This window comes from Myotis nattereri, assembly GCF_964212035.1.
Source record: "Myotis nattereri genome assembly, chromosome: 9".
Classification (NCBI taxonomy): Eukaryota; Metazoa; Chordata; class Mammalia; order Chiroptera; family Vespertilionidae; genus Myotis; species Myotis nattereri.
In genome coordinates, this window is record NC_138084.1 from 36254437 (window position 1) to 36272470 (window position 18034).

Below are 18034 nucleotides of genomic sequence, written 5' to 3' on the forward strand. Positions count from 1 at the left end.
TATCTTATTTCTTTAGATGGGGAGTAGTGGATTATGTGTTATTTCACCAATTCAGGGTAGAATCATAGAAACAATCTACTTAGGTATTTATTTCCCAGATGTGAACCAACTATTTCCAACTATCTTGTCAGGTAAAGGAAGGAAAAGAGACAAATTCCAAGGAGTTTGGCCACTGCACTATTTCTCAGAAGTGGCGGGTGGTGGGGGGCGCGTGCGGTGGGAGGGTGGGAGAACAGCTTCAGTTGGGGCTTTCCATGTGTCTCACTCCATCAGAGAAGCGTGTTTTCTTTATTTTCTCTTCAGTTTCCTTTCTGGTAAATCCCTCCATATTGTTCTACATCAGGGGTCCTCAAACTTTATAAACAGGGGGCCAGTTCACTGTCCCTCAGACCGTTGGAGAGCCGGACTATAGTTAAAAAAAAAAACTATGAAAAAATTCCTATGCACACTGCACATATCTTATTTTGAAGTAAAAAAACAAAACGGAACAAATACAATATTTGTATTTGCATGTGGCCCGCGAGCCCTGTTCTACATAATCAGCTCCAGTAGTCTCCAGTAGACTACTGTGCTGTCTTTTCTTTCTGCCTTTCCTTTCCTCTCCTACTTGTCAAGAAAAGCAAACAGCAGCAAGGCAGTTTTTCTCTGGTGAGATTTCTGCTATGGTGGGATGGGGACCTTTCTGCTCTAGAGCAGCCGTGGGCAAACTACAGCCTGCGGGCCGGATCTGGCCCGTTTGAAATGAATAAAACTAAAAAAGAAAAAGACCGTACCCTTTTATGTAATGATGTTTACTTTGAATTTATATTCGTTCACACAAACACTCCATCCATGCTTTTGTTCCGGCCCTCCGGTCCAGTTTAAGAACCCATTGTGGCCCTCGAGTCAAAAAGTTGGCCCACCCCTGCTCTAGAGAAATGTTCTGAATCTCCTCTGCAGGCTGCCTGCTCACCTCCTCAGTCTGCCTCCCACCCACTCTGGGGTATTGCACCCTCACATCTTCCTCTCAGGACTGAATCTTTGAGGGTTTTCAAGGGTGGGAGCTCTACTTTTATTTCTAATAAGTTTTTGTCTTTCTCCAACCATTATGTTGAAAGATATTGCCTTTTTCTGTATTTGAGAGTGGTGGGTATATTTTTGGCTGATTTAAAAATTTGTCATTATTGTTAAGTTAATTTGGTTGCGTTTAAGAAGAGGTTGGCTGGTTTTGGGATCTGCCAGTTCTAGGGTCCCTCTTTAGACAGCCATTTTAGTGGAATGTGCTCAACCTAGGGCACTTTTCTTGGCAAAAATCCCTGGTATGACTTTCACTTGATTATTAGATCTTGGTATGGCTCAATCAATCATAGAGATTTCTCAGGAGATCATTGTTTAATTTTTTCTGAGCTGGACACTGGCATAGTGAGGCCAGAAGCAACACAGGATTTACCATCTGTCACCTGAAATGTCACAGAGAATAGTAAATGCCAGGACAGAACCAAGAGGTGACAGGCAGCTAAGAGAATGTCTAGCCCAGTCATATATTCAAAGAAGGACCACTGACTGTCCTGTTTATGACAAATGGCCCTCCAGACTTTGCCAGGATACCTTGAGTACCAGGAAACTCATGAACACCATTCTGTTATTGGAAAGCTTAAAGTATTTTTTTAATCTGTTTTTTTTTGTTAAATTGATTTCAGAGAGAGGAAAAGAGAGAGGGATAGAAACATCAATGATAGATATTCACTGATCAGCTGCCTCCTGCACGTCCCCCATTTGGGGATCGAGCCCGCAACCCAGGTATGTGCCCTGACCGAGAATCGAACTGTGACTACCTGGTTCATAGGTTGACGCTCAACCATTGAGCCACATGGTTGGGCAGAAAGCTCAAAGTAATTTAAGCATTCTTTACCTTGAGCCAAACTACACCCCCTCTTCTCTGCATGGTCTCCCTTGGTGAGGCTTCTAGTTCACATGACTCCCAATCTCAGCTCCATTTGCATGGCTACCACAGCTGTGCCTATAGTCCTGATCTCTGGACTGGCCTACAATTCTGGAAAGTGATTGAGCAGGTTGGAAATCTTCGGGGTCAAAATGCACGTGAAATGGTAAAACAAAACTATAAACTCCTGCTTGCATATGGAAAGTAACCATGGTTTGGGATGAAGATACTTGTTTTGGCTCAAGTAAAAGAGATTTGAGGCTTTTAATCCTAAATGCATTGTAAGTCCACAGTAAGGCACGCCAAGTCTATGCTGTGTGAATAACAAATGTGAATGTCAGGGACATGTGCCAATGTCCTCCTGAACTAGGAGCATGTAAGAGCACATCTGGGCCTCGAGGACAGCAACAACCAGAGTGCATGCAGGCAGGGGATCAGGTCTAGAGGCCATGGGCCACAGTGGGCCACAAGGAGCAGGTGGGGAAATGGGGCTAGAGCCTGGAGAAGGAAACCTTTGGGAGAGGTAAAAGACCTGTCTTCAAACAGGAGAAAGATTTATGGAAAGAAAACATTTCATTTATTCTTTCTGCCTTCAGAGCAAGACCTTGGATAGTTTTAGGAAATAACTAACACCTGCTCATTCATTTTGTTGACTATGAGGCATTTATTTCTGAGATATTTTAAAAAACCTAATGACCTTAGATTTACCTTGGAATAATCCTATTTCTATTCCTGCCTATGGGGATATGGAACCAGATGCTGATTTTGAGGTAGACCACAGATGACTGAACTGTTGAATTCATTTGAGGAAGAACAATTCTGCAACAGGCCTCTTGAAAAACCTGCTAAAGAGAGGCAAACATTATGCCAACATTATGCCAAATGGCCAAACAGCTTCCATTTGCCAGAAACAAACCTCTGACTCCAAACATAAGAGCCTGCTTGGAATTTTGGAAAGCAATGGGAAGAACATAGAATTTGGAGCAGACAGAATTGGTTTGAAGTCTTCCTATGCCATTTACTAGTTCTGTGACCTTAAACAAATTCTGAAACTTGCTGAGTTTTGGTTTACCTACCTGTAAATTGAGAAAATTAAGTTCTGTCTCATTGAGTTATTATAAGGATAAAATAATAATTATGAAGTCCCTGGAATATAATTAGGTTCTTTTTTAAAAAATATTTTTATTGATTTCAGAGAGGAAGGAGAGGGAGAGATAAATAGAAACATCAGAATCATTGATCGGCTGCGTCCAGCTCACCCCCCACTGGGGATCGAGCAGCAACCTAGGCATGTGCCCTTGACTGGAATCAAACCCGGGCCCCTTCAATCTGCATAGGTTCTTATAAATGTTAAAGCTCTTTCTATCCATTGAAGCAAATTGCAACAGTACTACTGCGATTACAAAGAGACATTTTATAAGTTAAGCACTTTTTTCTTTTTTTTCTTTTAGGGCTCCCTTCTGAACTCTCTCCAGCTATTGAGGAAGATGAGTCCAAGAGTGGCTTGGATGTCATGCCCAATATTTCCGATGTGCTGCTGCGCAAACTGCGGGTCCACAAGTCTCTCCCTGGAAGGTAAAATCAGGGAGTGGGTTGCAGAAGACCTGTATCGTGCAGCCCGTGTTAGATTCTAGATGAGACACAAAAGTGTACCAGCCTTGATCTTGGACCCCAGATGGGTCAGAGTCTAATGGTTCAAATCTAAAACAAAAAGAATAGTAAAGGGCCAGGTGGGGTTCTTAGGCACAAGGGTCACCAAGAGGCTCATGGCAGCAGAGTTGGTGGGCTTTGGGCCAGGAGACATGTTTTAATCCCAGCTTGACCATCCTATATAAAATAACTCTAATATGAAAATCGACCAAACGATGGAATGACCAGCCACTATGATGCACACTGACCACCAGGGGGCAGACCCTCAATGCAGGAGCTGCCCCTTGGTAGTCAGTGTGCTCCCATAGGGGGAGCACCGCTCAGCCAGAAGCTGGGCTCAAGGCTGGTGAGTGCAGTGGCAGTGGCAGGAGCCTCTCCTGCCTCTGCTGCAGGCGGGTGGTAAGGAGCGAGGCGTCCTGGACTGCGAGAGGGCGCAGGCCAGGCTGAAAGACCCCCGACCCCCATGTGCACAAAATAACCGAGAGATTCTAGGTCTAATATCTGCATAGATAAAGATGTAGAACATTGGGAACCACACGAAGAAGGATGCTTGAAAATCCTACCAGGCTCTTCCACACATGGGGAGAAAGTGGCTTCACTTCCCAAGCCTCAGCCTCCTCACCTATACAACAGGGATCTGTCGTTGGTAGCTAAATGAGATGGTGTGTGAGTCAGGACTTAGCATTTTATCAGCACATAGCAGGCCCTGGCTCGAAAAGTGAATAGTTTAGAGTATAAAGGAGAGAAAATAGGATACCACTAAGCAATAGGGATTAGGAGAGTGCCTGCAAATGAGGCTTCCCACCAAGCCCAGCAACCTGGGGACTAAACTGTTGGGAACAACAGCCATTGGGAGGAGCTACCAGACATAACAGAGGTTCCCGATTTAGGGGTAAATATGAAAGAAAAACGAATTTTTCCCATCGGGTGTTATGTGTTCAAATTCAACACTGTAATTACCTAAAACAGAATCACCAGGGGAATACTCAGAGGGACCTAGCAACTAAACCAACATCAAGAAAAGAGCTAGAAACGAGTTGGAAGCAGGCTGAATTCACAGCTGGAGGAGGGTGTGAGTTAGGCCAGTTCACCTGGTGGAAAGGCACAGAAGGGGTGTCCAGAGACAGGAAGCCGAAGGAGAAGCACCCAAGTGCACTGCAGGTTACAGAGCACAAGTTTACATGCTATGTGTCTTTTGGTGTTTGTGACAACCCAGGGAGGCAGAAAAGGAAGATTTTATTTTGTTCATCGTCAGTGAGAGAACAGAGAAGCAAAGCAACATACTGGCAGATGACGGAGTCAGGAATGGAATACAGGGTGGACTGGTCTGACTTTCCAGCAATACCAGGGGCCGGTCAAAAGTACCAAAACAATCACCAGTGCTTGTCATTCTGCAAGGAGTAAGAATGCTACTGGCTTCTCTTTCCTCTGTGAAGTTGAAGATAGTATGATTAGGGCACTCCTCCAGCAAATTAAATTTCCCCAGCTTCCCCAGAAAAGGGAGACTCAGCAATTCTACCATTCTTGAGAATGTTAACAACTACTAGCCACCAAACTGGGTATTCACGGTCCATGAAGATCAGCTTATGAAGCATACGGTTCAAGCTGTCAGATTGAGGTCAGTGTCTCTCATGCATTGTGTCAATGGCCATGTTGCCCATCCCCAACCTCCCTGCTCCAACCACTAAATCAGCTTCCCTGCTTCTGGCTTCAGTAGAGGCTGTTTCCAAATTGGCTCCTTGTTTGGGCCTAGAACTCTGTAGCTCTGGTTCAGGGTTTGGGAGATATGGACAAACTGTCATGTAAGCTGTCATCCAGAAGAAGGAAGCCAGAGCTTCAAGATTCCTTTCCCCAGCAGAAATATGGAAAATTACACTTGAGTTTAATATGCAAAAGGAGTTTGTTTCATGTTCTATATGAACTACATAATTTTGGATTGACCCTTACCAAGAAGGAGCTCATAGGGTCAGCAAACTGAATGGATTCAGTAGAAAAACCAGGTCTAGAACCCAAACTAGAAACATGGTCAGTGGTTGGGTATTAAGAGTGCAAAGTGGAGATGTCACAGGGCAAGGTATCCGAGGGTCAAACACCAGTAGGAGCAATAAACACGCATTTAGTCAACCAATATTCATTGAGTGCCCATTATGTGCCATTAAAATGGAGAACAAGAAGACACAGTCCCTGTTCTCATGGCAGTTACATTCTGGGTGGGGAGACAAAAAATATTCAAATAACAAAATGAGTGATTTCAGATAGCAAAGCTGTTAGGAAGACCACAGAATAGGCACATATAGAGAATGACATGAAAATGGAGCATTGGGCAGAGGGTCAAAGAAGGCCTCTATGATAAAGGAGTAATTAAATTGAGACATACAAATGACAAAAAAAAGTTACCCATGCAAATATTTCAGGGAAAAAATTTCTAGACAAAAACCATAGTAATTTCAACAAATCATTCTTGGATGACTGGATAGCCACATACAAAAGAGTAAAATTGGACCCTACCTCACATAATACACAAAAATTAATTCAAAATGGATCACAGGCCTAAATATAAGAGCCAATGCTTTAAAGTATTAAAAGAAAATATGTAAGAGCAAATCTTTGTGACCTTGGGTTAGTTAGTCTATGTTTTTTTAAGCTATGACTCCAAAAGCACAAGCAACAAGAGAAAAAAAATAGGTGATAGTATTTCACCAAACTTTTGTGATGCAAACAATACTATCAACAAAGTGAGAGGACAACCCAGAAAATGGAAGAAAATATTTGCAAATTATGTATCAGATAAGGACTTGTTTCTAGAATATATAAAGAACTCATATATATATATATATATATATATATATATATATATATATATATATATATATATTATGCAAAGCCCTCGGGAGTTTGACCAGGAGTTCAAACGCTCACTAAGACATGTGCTGACCACCAGGGGATGGCACAGAATGAAGGAAAGCCCTGGCCAGCAGCCGGAAGGCTCCGACCAGCCCTGATTGCTGGCCGGGCCTAGGGACCCTACCCATGCACGAATTTCGTGCACCGGGCCTCTAGTTATTCAATAAAAAGACATCTAATTTTTTTTAAATGAACAAAGGATTTAAGTAGGCATTTCTTCAAAGAATATATATGAGGAGTTAATTAGCATATGAAAAGATGCTCAACATTTTTAGTCATTAGGAAAATGCAAATCAAAATGACAATGAAGTGCCATTTTACATCCACTAGAATGGTTATACTAAAAAAGATGGCAGTTCTTCAAAAACTTAAACATAGTTACCATATGGCCCAGCAATTCCATTCCTAGGTATATCACAAAGAGAAATGAAAATATATGTCCACACAAAAATTTGTACATAAATGTTTACTAGCAGCATTTTCATAATAGCCAAAAAGTAGAAACAACTCAAATGTCCATCAACTGATGAATAGGTAAACAAAATTTAATATATTCATACATTGGAATATTATTCAGACACAAAAATAAAATACTGATATATGCTACAACATGGATGAACCTTGAAAACATTATGCCAAGTGAAAGAAGCCAGTCACAGAAGACCACATGTTGGTTCCATTTATAAGAAATATTCAGAATAGGGAGATTCATAGAGAAAAAAAGCAGATTAGTGGTTGCTTGGGGCTGGGAGTGGAGGTTTGGAAAGATGGAGAGTGACTGTTAATTATTGGGTACAGGGCTTCTTTTTTGGATGATGAAAATGTTCTAAAATTGACTGTAATGATGGTTGTAAAATTCTGTGATATACTAAATACAACTGAATTGTATATTTTATAGTGAGTTATATTTCAATAAAGTTGTTATAAAAGAGAGTGGGGGAAAAAAGGGAAGAATAGTAACTGTAAGGGCTCTGGGGCCACAGAGTAAGTGTGTTTGAGGAGCAGATTGGTCAATGTGGCTGGAGAGTGGGAAGAGGGGAGTGTGGTAGGGGCTGGTTCAGAGAAGGCCTTGATTTTATTCTAAGGCCTGTTAAGGAAGTTTGAGTTCTGAGGCAGGCAATGCCATCCAGGATGGTCTCCTTGTATGTCCCCTGCAAGCCTCTGTTGTTTTGGAGGCCCGTCTCTTGCCCCCTACTTGCCTATGCCAGTTCACAAGGCATAGCTCTCTGCATCAGGAGCTGGCTATGTCTGTCATGTGACTACTTTAACTAAATCACACCTCCTGGAGTCCTCAGGGCTTTGTACATTTTTTTTAAAAAGTGTGTTCTAGCAGAAAATGAGTCATCAAAATAGAAAAATAAGTTTGATCAATGTGTGATAAAAATATGCAAATTTCACACAAAGCCAAAGCTAGGAGTCAAAAGCAAGCTTAATGAGTTTTGATAAATCATTTAAGCAATATGTACATGCTCTAGAACAGTGATGGTGAACCTTTTGAGTTCAGCGTGTCAGCATTTTGAAAAACCCTAACTTAACTCTGGTGCCGTGTCACATATAGAAATATTTTGATATTTGCAACCATAGTAAAACAAAGACTTATATTTTTGATATTTATTTTATATATTTAAATGCCATTTAACAAAGAAAAATCAACCAAAAAAATGAGTTCGTGTGTCACCTCTGACACGCGTGTCATAGGTTCGCCATCACTGCTCTGGAAGATTATGTTGGCTGGCCCACAGCAAAAAGGGCCTGATGGGTGGGGTGGTGAAAAGAATTGTAAGCACTAACCATCTTTGCAGTTGTTTATCCCATGCTCTGCACTCTGCTGACTTGCTGGCCATGGGGTCTTATTGCCTCATCCTGACAGGAAGGCTCTCACAGTTCCTTGTCGGGGTGAGAACCAGCTCTTGCAGAGACAGCTGACCCTTACCTTTGCTCTTGGGGTCCCCCCACACCTGTCAAAGGGAGGAAGCTGTGTTTCCTGAGAGTCTTATCAATGGCACACTCTGTTGCCATGTCCTATGACGCTGATCGGCCCTCTCCCAGTCCTCCCACCCCAGCACAGGAAAGGGCCTGTGCATTATTTACATTGTCTGGGTTTCAGAACAGGGCTAGCTTTAGTTACCAGTAAGAGTGGTGACAGCAGCAACACAGTGAGCGTGCAGATAAAAGGACTGCTTGCTGTGGGAATCACGCACGATGACGAGGAACCTCTCAGAACGACATGGCTTGCTGGACCTCCGAGTCCAGCTGTGAGGAAGAGCTCTGGCCACTCTTTCCTACCTTTTATTCTTTGTCTCATTTGCACCCTTGTCATAATCCTCAGAGACAGGAGGAAGGTCAAGCTTTGTGGACCTGAGTAGTCCCGAAAAACTATTGTGTACACTCTATAAAGTATGTAGCACATGCACTTTCTTAGTAAATCTTCAAAACCAGCCTGTGAATAAGTTGTGATAACTAACATCTGAGTGCCTCCTGAGTGTGGATGTCATGTATATACATATGTGTACACACGCACATACATGTATGTATAAATACACCTGTGTATATCATATATGTGAATATACACACTTGTACACACATGTATATACATACATATATTCTTTATAAGACTCCTGTAAGATAAATATAGTATTCCCATTTGACAGATGAGCAAACAGAGAGAGATTAAAAGAACCTGTCCAAAGTCATGACTAGTAGAGGCACGGATGGAGGACTGCCCCCAGGATCTAGTATTTTCCACCACACTTCCTCTGGAGGAGTCACTGTCTGATAGAATATCTCTCAGATTACAGAGCTCACACAAAGTGTACTCTGAATCTTTCTTGTCTTATTAACTCCGCTTACTCCGTTTCTGGAAACCCATGGTCTGTTGGTTGTTCAAATATAAATTGGATAAAGTTCATTTACATGTCTTTTCTTTTCCACAGTGCCCCTCCGCTCACTGAAAAGGAAGTTGAGGTAAGTAACTCCAGTGCTTTGTGAAATTATGAAGCCTGGGCTTGACTGGGTTTTATTTATACTCTTGTTGAGGGGCTAACCCAGGAATGGAGAATCTAACATTGAGCATTATTGATAAACTTGACTGAGAACCCCACCCACTGACACTGGTGAAGAGGTTTACAAGGGCCAGCTCCTGGCCTCAGCTGGATGCTGACACAATCAGTGCTCAGCAAGGCGAAAGCAGCACAGGCTTTGGGATCAGTCTGTGGTTGAAGCCTGGTTCTGCTACTCTGTCTCACTTTGAACAAGTTAATGCCCTCTCTGGTCTCAATCTCTTTATCCATATGGGGATATAACAGTTCCCATAGAGAGGGTTTTGTGGGAGTAAATGAGGTGCATAAAACTCATGGCATTGCTGGCATAGAGTAGATGCTCAATGAGGAGTAGCTTCAATATTGCCATCATCGTCGTCATGGGGTAAGTTCAGGGCCTTCAGTCCTCTGTCTGGAGATTTCTGCTCACTGTGGACCTTGTTACATGAACTTCAGAAGCTCAGGTGGAGTTCTCTTGCCCCAATGGTATAAATCTGCTACCACTTGTCTCAGGCCGGGCAATGAAAGCTGTAAAACGAAAGCCATTGCTTCCTTCCTGTGTATGTAGTCCATCTGTCTACTTCTCCTCCCCAGTAGTTTCCTGTTACTCCAGGAATTCCATGTCTGATCAGTACACCTTTCAAAGTTCATTCATGCAGGCTGCGTTTTTGGCATGGAATATTTGTTCCAGAAAGTTTCTCCTGACAGAATCATACCTGGCCTTACTCCATCTCCTGGCAGCTCATAGCTGCTTTCAGGGGAGGATCTGGAAGATACTGGTTGAAGTTTGCTTTAACTCAACAAGGCTTACATATCAAATTATCTTTACAGTGGTTTCATGCGAAACCTCCAAAACCTACATGTAATAAATCCTAGCGTGAATCCAAACTGCTTACACAATCAGCTGTGTTGGCCCAAGTTTATCTAAACCCAAATACAGGATGTTATTTTCTTGAAGTTCAGGGAAAAGCAAAGTGTTATTCTCTTATTATTCCTCAGTAAAATGCATTTGGTCTCTGGTCCTGGGGGACCTAGCATGGACCTCAGGGTACTAGCTCACCATTCTTTGTGCAGTTGGCCATAAGGGAGAGTTTCACGTGTGCACTGTTATTTTGGTGACTGGTCCAGGAGCTGATGTGAAATGCTCATGCGAGAAACACACCCGTAGCCGCCCGTGTTCCCTGCAATAACTCCTCCTAGCACCTCTCCCACACTCTTGTTCCCAACAGAACGTGTTTGTACAACTGTCCTTGGCCTTTAGAAATGACAGCTACACCCTGGAATCTAGAATTAACCAGGCTGAAAGGGAACGCAACCTGACAGAAGAGGACACTGAGAAGGAACTGGAAAACTTCAAAGCTTCCATTATGGTAATTGTGGAGCCTGACTGGGAATCCTTGGAGTTAGGACTATCTTCAAGGGCCATGCTGGGTACCCTGCTTTCTTAGTCACCAAGTAGTTTCCTGAAATGAGAAATCAGGCCAAAGCCCTAAGCCAGACAGTCTTCCTCAGAATGCTGAGAGGAGCTGAGGCAGAGATCCTGAAGGACTGGTGACCTCAGGGCTCTGGGTAAGGCCACTGAACCCTTGCTATCTTCTCAGGAGGGGGCTGGGCGACCTGGGATGACAAAGGGAGCTGCTTGGGAACCAGAGACCCAGATGTGATTCCCTTCTCTTAGGCCAGCCAAGTATAGAGTGTCCACATGGGGCATCTCCAGTCCCCAGAGGAAGCTATAGCCCCGGCCCTGTAGAGGCCCCTCCTCTCAGGCAGGACGGGGACCAGGGCTCATCCTGTGAGGACCCCGGTTGATTTCCTTCTCATTCCTCAGTCTTCAGCTTCACTCTGGCACCACTGTGAGCACCGGGAGACCTACCAGAAGCTGCTGGAGGACATCGCTGTCCTGCACCGCCTGGCTGCCCGCCTCTCCAGCCGGGCTGAGATGGTGGGGGCCGTCCGCCAGGTGAGCCTCGCCAGCTCCCAGCCCTGCTGACTGGCTCTGCTCTGCCCGCAGTAACTGAAGCAATAATATAAGCAGTGACAACTACAAATACCACTGATTGATGGCTTCCTCTGTGCCAGGCAGCCTATGTACATTATTGTGGTCTTTTTCAGAGTTTTTTGGTGGGCCACTAAACCCTCAAGTGCTCCTTGTAAAAGCTTTCTGTGGGCACATACAAACTCCCTTTTCTTGGAGATTTCTAATGCATAGTGCAATAATCAAGCCTTTAAGAAGTCTTATAGTGAAGAAGCCTGTTTAAGTTTACCTCTGTATTTCCCAAATATGAAGAACCACCACCACTCCTTTTATTTGTCTCATAAAATATACCTACTCAGCTCCCATGGAAGTAGTATTTGGCAAAACATGCTTTAGGAAAAATGGCTCTTTCATTTAATGCCCCCCCCCCCCCCGCCCTCTCCCAAGCAACCCTGTAAAGTAAATAAATATCCTTATCCCCTGATGAAGACATAAAGTCTCAGAAAAGTAACAGCAGGAGTAGTGGCAGAGCTGGGGCCCCAGCTGGGCCCCCTCTCAGCCACATGGCAGTCCTGAAGCACACAGAGCACTGCCCTGATCCCGGATGGTGTGTAGGATCAGGCTGCCTGAGGTCTGATCTTGCCTCCACCAGGGTTCACCGTGTGGCCTTGGGCCAGTTACTGAGCTCTCTGTGCTTCAGCTTCTCCAACATAACATGTGGCTGCTGGTAGTATCTGCGTTGCTGCCATATAGGGTTGCTGACATACTCGTAAAACCCCTGGATGTTGTTATCACTGCTGCTATGACCGTGGACCCATGCCCTGTTGCACTGACTGCGTCAGCAGGGTGTTCCTGGGGCAGTGCTTGTAGAACAAAGGAAGGACAAGACACTGGCTGTCCCACCCCTCTGTCTCCCAGGGGAAAAAGCTCCTGACTCAGCAGCAGTACCCAGGAAGTCAATCCAGCTGGGAGCAGCCACAAAGGAAGAGCTCAAAGGAAGTGGCTGGTCTCAGCTCACGGATATAGGGAACTTTTCCAGGGCATGGTCGCTGAGCATGTCCCTCTGTGGTTTAGGCAGGCCCTGGGCTAGGCACTCTGGGGGATCCAAGGGGTACAAGCAGACAAAAATCTTTCTGAGCTGTACAGCTCTCCCAAACATGTTTCTAGGCCCACGTGTGTTGCTTACTTCAGTCTTTACCCATCTCCAAATGGCTTCCTACCCCTAGCTTCCGAGTCAGTCCTCACCTCTCTCTCTAGTTCCCCCAGACTGTAGGCACACCTTATTGCCACCAGTCCCACTCCGTCAGTCTAATTTCCACTGGTGGCCTGATTATGTCATTCCCTTACTTTAAGACAAGGCCCTTCATAACCCAGCCCTAACTGCCTTTACTGTGAACAAACCCAACTGCTTGCTGATTCCTACATAAGTGGGATGACCTGTACATCCCTAGTTTTCCAGACAGTCCTAGTATTTGCCTATTGTCCCAGCATAATTCTTTAAAAAATTTTTTATTTATTGGGGTGACATTAGTTAATAAGATTATATGTTTCAAGGGTACAATTCTATATCATATCATCTGAATATTGCATTGTGTGCTCACTACCCAAAGTCAAATCTTCTTCTGTCACCATATATTTGACCCCTTTACCTTCTTCTACCTCCCTCTACTCCGTTCCCTCTGGTAACCACCATACTAATATCTGTATTTATGAGTGTTCATTTGGTTTTGTTAATTTATTGCTTTCCGTTTTATATCCCACATATGAGTGAAATCATATGGTTCTTGTTTGTTTGGTTTTTGTCTGACTTATTTCAGTTAGCATGCTATTCTCAAGATCCATACATCTTGTAGTGAATGACAGTATTTCGTCTTTTCTTATGGCTGAGCAGTATTCCATTGTATGTATATTCCACATCTTCTTTATCCAATCACCTACTGAGGGAGACTTAAGTTGTTTTCATGTTTTAACCACCATGAATAATGCTGCAGTGAATATAGAGGTACATATAAACATTTACAAATAAATGTTTTCAAAATTTTCACGTAGATGTCCAGAAGAGGTATTGCCAGGTCATATGGTAGCTCTATTCTTAATTTATTTTGGAATCCCAAAATAAATTAAGAAAGGAACCTCCATATTGTTTTCCATAGTGGCTGTACCAGTTCACATTCCCACCAGAAGTGAATAAGGGTTTCTTTTTCTCCACAACCTCTCTAACACTTGTTATTTCTTGTCTTGTTGATAATAACTATTCTAACAGGTGTGAGATGGTATTTCATTGTGGTTTTGATTTGCATTTCTTTTATAGCAAGTGAAGTTGAACATCTTTTCATACATCTGATGGCCATTTTGTATGCCTTCTTGGGAGAAGTATCTGTTCAGGTCTTCTACCCATTTTTTTTTATTAGATTATATTTTTGTTGTTGTTGAGTTGTATGTATACTCTATATATTTTGGATATTAGCCTCTTATTGGAGGTATCACTTCTGTTCGGCTGGTTGCCTTTTAGTTTTGCTGATGATTTCTTTTGCTGTGCAGAAGCTTTTTAGTTTGATAGAGTCTCATTCATTTATTTTTGCTTTTGCTTCCCTTGCCTTTGGGATCAAATTTATAATATCCTCTCTAATACCAACATTCATAAGTTTAGTACCTATGTTTTCTTCTATGTAATTTATTGTTTCAGGTCTTATATTTAGGTCTTTGATCTCAGCATAATTCTTAATAGCACTCCCTTTCGCTCTCCAAAGGACTCCTGTTTGGAGGGTAAATCCTTTATTCAGATACAAGGCCTATGGTTTCCTGTCTCTGTACCCTTGCTCTTAGAGTTCCCTGTCCTGAATGCTCATTGTCCTTGATGTCCATGTCTAAATGCCCAGCTGCTGCCTACACCCTATAGCTACTTCACTCCATCTCCATGAAGCTCCTTGACCCATTCTCTGTGAGCAGAGATGATTCTCTTCCACTTGCCATCACCTGAAGCTTTATGGCTGTGCTTGTTCTTGTTCTCTGAGTGCAGGTGCCTGCAACCCTGTCTCAGCTTACATGGTGGGCAGCAAACTCTTGGAGGGCAGGGTCATGTCTAATTAGTCCCTGTATCCTTTTGATTCACCCAGCCCAAAGCCTCATTCAGTGCAAACCAGTGCTGATGAGCCTTTACCCCAAATGCCCGTGTGTCCACGCTCTCCTTCCCTGCAGGAAAAGCGCATGTCAAAGGCAACAGAGGTGATGATGCAGTATGTGGAGAACCTGAAGAGGACGTATGAGAAGGACCATGCAGAGCTCATGGAATTTAAAAAACTGGCGAATCAGAATTCAAGCCGCAGCTGCGGCCCCTCTGGTAAGGAACCAGAGTCCCGCCCTCCTCTTGGGCTTGCAATGTGGGTCCCTGATGTCTCCAGGCTGGGATTGCATCTAACAGGGCTGCCCCAGGACCCATTTCAGGTTGAGCAAGGTTCACTGCCCCTGCCAAATGCTGCCCACAAGGGCTTCGCAGCAGCTGTTCCACAGGGGCCAAACATGAATGGCCTCAAAGCAACTGTGACACAGTGAACCAGAGCGGCTAACTCTGACTTGAAGCCCATGGTTTGTGAGAGCTCCCTCCACTTTGTGAAAGGACAGACCCCAGACCCTTTGTGCTTTGGGGCCCCCTTCAGGCAACACACACTTTAGACTTTACCCTGGAAAGCATTAGGGATCCAACCAAAGATCTGAGTCAGGGAAATGACATGATCATATGCAGAGTTTAGAAGGTTCCCTCTGACTATGGTAAGGCCAGTACATTCCTGGGCAAAACCAGAGACAGGGAATGCCACGAAGCTGCTATTACAACAGCCCAGGTGGAAGATGAAGTCTAGGTAGTGAAGAGGGAGTGAGAGCCTGGCTAAGGGAGATACTGCTGAGATGAATAGCAGACTCGTGAGCAAGACAAATGTTTTAAAGACATACTCTTTTTAAAAAGGTTCTATAAAATTGCTATAGGAGCACAGAGGAAGGGGGCAGCCTGAAGTAGTCAAGGAAAGTTTTACAAAAGGAAGGTGTCTAGGCAGTATTTTAAAGCAAAAACAGGAGTTATTCAGGCAAAAGGGAGAAATACATCCTGGTGATATTAACAGCATGTACAGAGGTGTGTGGTTGCAGGGTTGAGGTATGATAATGACAGGCTGAAGGTGAGACTTGGTAGATCAGGGCCACATGCCAGGCCTTTGTCCTTGAGGCAATAAAGGAGTCACTGGTGAGTTGACATCACCCGACATTGTCAGACTATATTTTGAGAAGATCTATCTGACTTGAGGGTGGGTAATGCTTGAGGGAAGGGCAGACGCTGAGGCATGGAGACGGGTTAGGAGGCTCCTCAGCAGTGCAGGAGGACAGTGTCTTGGGACAGAAAGTCTCCTTAGGCTGCCAGGGTTTAGGCTCTGGCTGATGCCGGTGGTGTCAGTGCGAGAAAACAGACATTTTAGGGACAGGAATCCCCGTGGAATGCAAGCATCCGTGTTACCAAGAGTGGGAGGAGGGTAAGTACAGAAACTATAACAGATGGAGAAACCTTTATAAACAGGAGGTTTCACAAGTTTCCTGGGGAATATCACTGATGCTTCCCAGCTCCAGAATGTCTGCTCTGGATCTTGGCAGCGAGGTTCCTGACCCACATGCGCCTGGGCCTCTAACAAAACACTCCCTGTCAGTGCTGGAAGTTGGGGAAGTCGCCATCAAAGAAATCCTAGTACCTGGCTCTCGTGTTATCGCCCTGCAAGGTGCCGTGTCCCCTGTGGACCAACTTAGCCAAGGTTTATGAAATGAACAGGTACCCATTCATTCTACAGACGTTTATTAGCACCTTTGGTGTGCCCACGTGATAGATAGGGAAAGGTCACACAGTCCTGACCAAAAGAAGCTCCCAAACCTGTGAGGAGAGCAGGGCAGAGTAGCTGGTGCTGTGACAGAAGTAAGCAGACTTCCATGGGGAGCACACTGCATAGCCCCCCTTCAGTCTGGGGGGTGGTGAGAAATTGCCTACAGTAAGAAGGGAGCAGGTAGCTGAGTCTTGAATGGTGAATAAGGTTTCAGACATTTGTTCCCACCCCACTGTTTTTTCAAGCTATACCTCAGCTTGGCCCTACAGAGGGGCCAGCACCCACCCAACAGGTGTGTCCATCAGATACTCTATGACCATTCCCTAATATACAGTGTTTGTTTGTAAGCCTTTACATGATTTCTGGCAATCTTTGTCTTTGCCTGAGACTCTAAAGACTACAGTGAAATAAAAATACCTCTGATTTCAAGAGAAGTGATACACATTTAAAAGAAAAATATGACGCCTATTTTTTTTTTCTAAATATGAAACATGCTGATTGTCTACATTTTGGACTTTTTTCTTTAGATTTTAGAAGTGTAACTATTAGTCATGGGAAAAACATACTTGTCAGGCTCTTAAAGCAAATTATTTTCAAATAACCCATTGATATTCCATGTAATGAGTTACAATAATGCTCCATTCATTTTGCTGTTGACACTTTTTGCCCTTTCCATTAAAAAATATTTTTGACTTTGATGGGTCAAAATTGTATTTCATCTCATAGTTTTAATTTGTATTTTTTTGACCTTTTCAAATGTTCCCTGGACATTTGTATTTCCACTTTCATAAATTCTCTAATTATAACTTTTGCTCACTTATAAGATCAGTATTTTATTAATTTGTATGAACTCTTCATATATAAAGAATATTTTCTGGTTCTGCTATTTTGGCTGACTAGGACACTTCAAACCCTTTAACCACAAATACTTTTTGCTGGAAAAAGATAAAGCAAACATTAGCCTAAAAGAATAGCTGAATCTACAAGAAAATAAATTGAAGTACTCAGATACAAGAAAAGAAAAGAGAACTGAAACCAAGCTGACCCTGCAGCCTCCTTGCGACCGGAGTCAGCCTCAGTTATCTGGGCGCTGGGCTTTGCGCTTGCACACAATCTGAGATGAGGCCCTCAACACCCATGGCAGAGGTGACTCTGAGCCTACCATCGACTTTCCAAGGTCTGCATCTTCAGACAAGAAAAAAACAATCACCAAACAGCAGAGAAAGAAATCAAGGAAGTTCGTCTGTTTTGCCCTGAGCTCTAGTAGGAAAAAATACTTTCTCCTTTCTCATAGGAAAAGTGCTCCAAAAGTACAGGCCATTACAGAAGTGGTGATGCAATATGCAGAGAATCTGAGAGCAGCATGACCATGAGGCCTCTGGCCCATAGATGCCATGGTTTATTTTCTAACTATCTGTTCCCTGCTGGAGGCTACTCTGAAAAACTTACCTGAGTTCTTCTCTCTGTTCCCTCCTGTTGCAGAAGACGGGGTCCCTCGCACAGCGCGGTCCATGTCCCTCTCTCTGGGAAAGGTATGCATGTTCAAGGGATACCAGGGCTCCTGGAGGAAGTACAACAGAAGTTTCTACAGTCACCCAGGAGATCCTTCATTCCTGGACCCACGGGGGCGGGGGGGGGGGGGGGGGAGGGCGGTGGTGGTGGTGGATGGGGTGGAGAACCTTTGGACAGA

The 18034-nt window shown here is 43.8% G+C and overlaps 1 protein-coding gene and 1 long non-coding RNA gene across 4 annotated transcripts in view; one reads left to right on the top strand and one right to left on the bottom strand.

Annotated features, from left to right (window-relative positions):
- The window catches only part of LOC308524549, a 157194-nt gene that overhangs the window by 75610 nt on the left and 63550 nt on the right, over positions 1-18034 (bottom strand). Inside the window, exon 2 of the long non-coding RNA XR_013996413.1 lies at positions 17794-17905. This is a non-coding gene — a long non-coding RNA (uncharacterized lncRNA). The remainder of the gene's footprint in view (positions 1-17793; positions 17906-18034) is intronic.
- Positions 1-18034, top strand: part of IRAG1 (inositol 1,4,5-triphosphate receptor associated 1) — a gene marked incomplete at both ends in the record, with an annotated part of 107474 nt that overhangs the window by 66379 nt on the left and 23061 nt on the right. For all 3 annotated transcript variants that reach the window (XM_081099084.1, XM_081099085.1, XM_081099086.1), the window contains 6 exons: positions 3373-3496; positions 9409-9439; positions 10743-10883; positions 11342-11473; positions 14687-14828; positions 17827-17876. In XM_081099084.1, coding sequence (XP_080955210.1) covers positions 3373-3496; positions 9409-9439; positions 10743-10883; positions 11342-11473; positions 14687-14828; positions 17827-17876 — 620 coding nt within the window. The remainder of the gene's footprint in view (positions 1-3372; positions 3497-9408; positions 9440-10742; positions 10884-11341; positions 11474-14686; positions 14829-17826; positions 17877-18034) is intronic.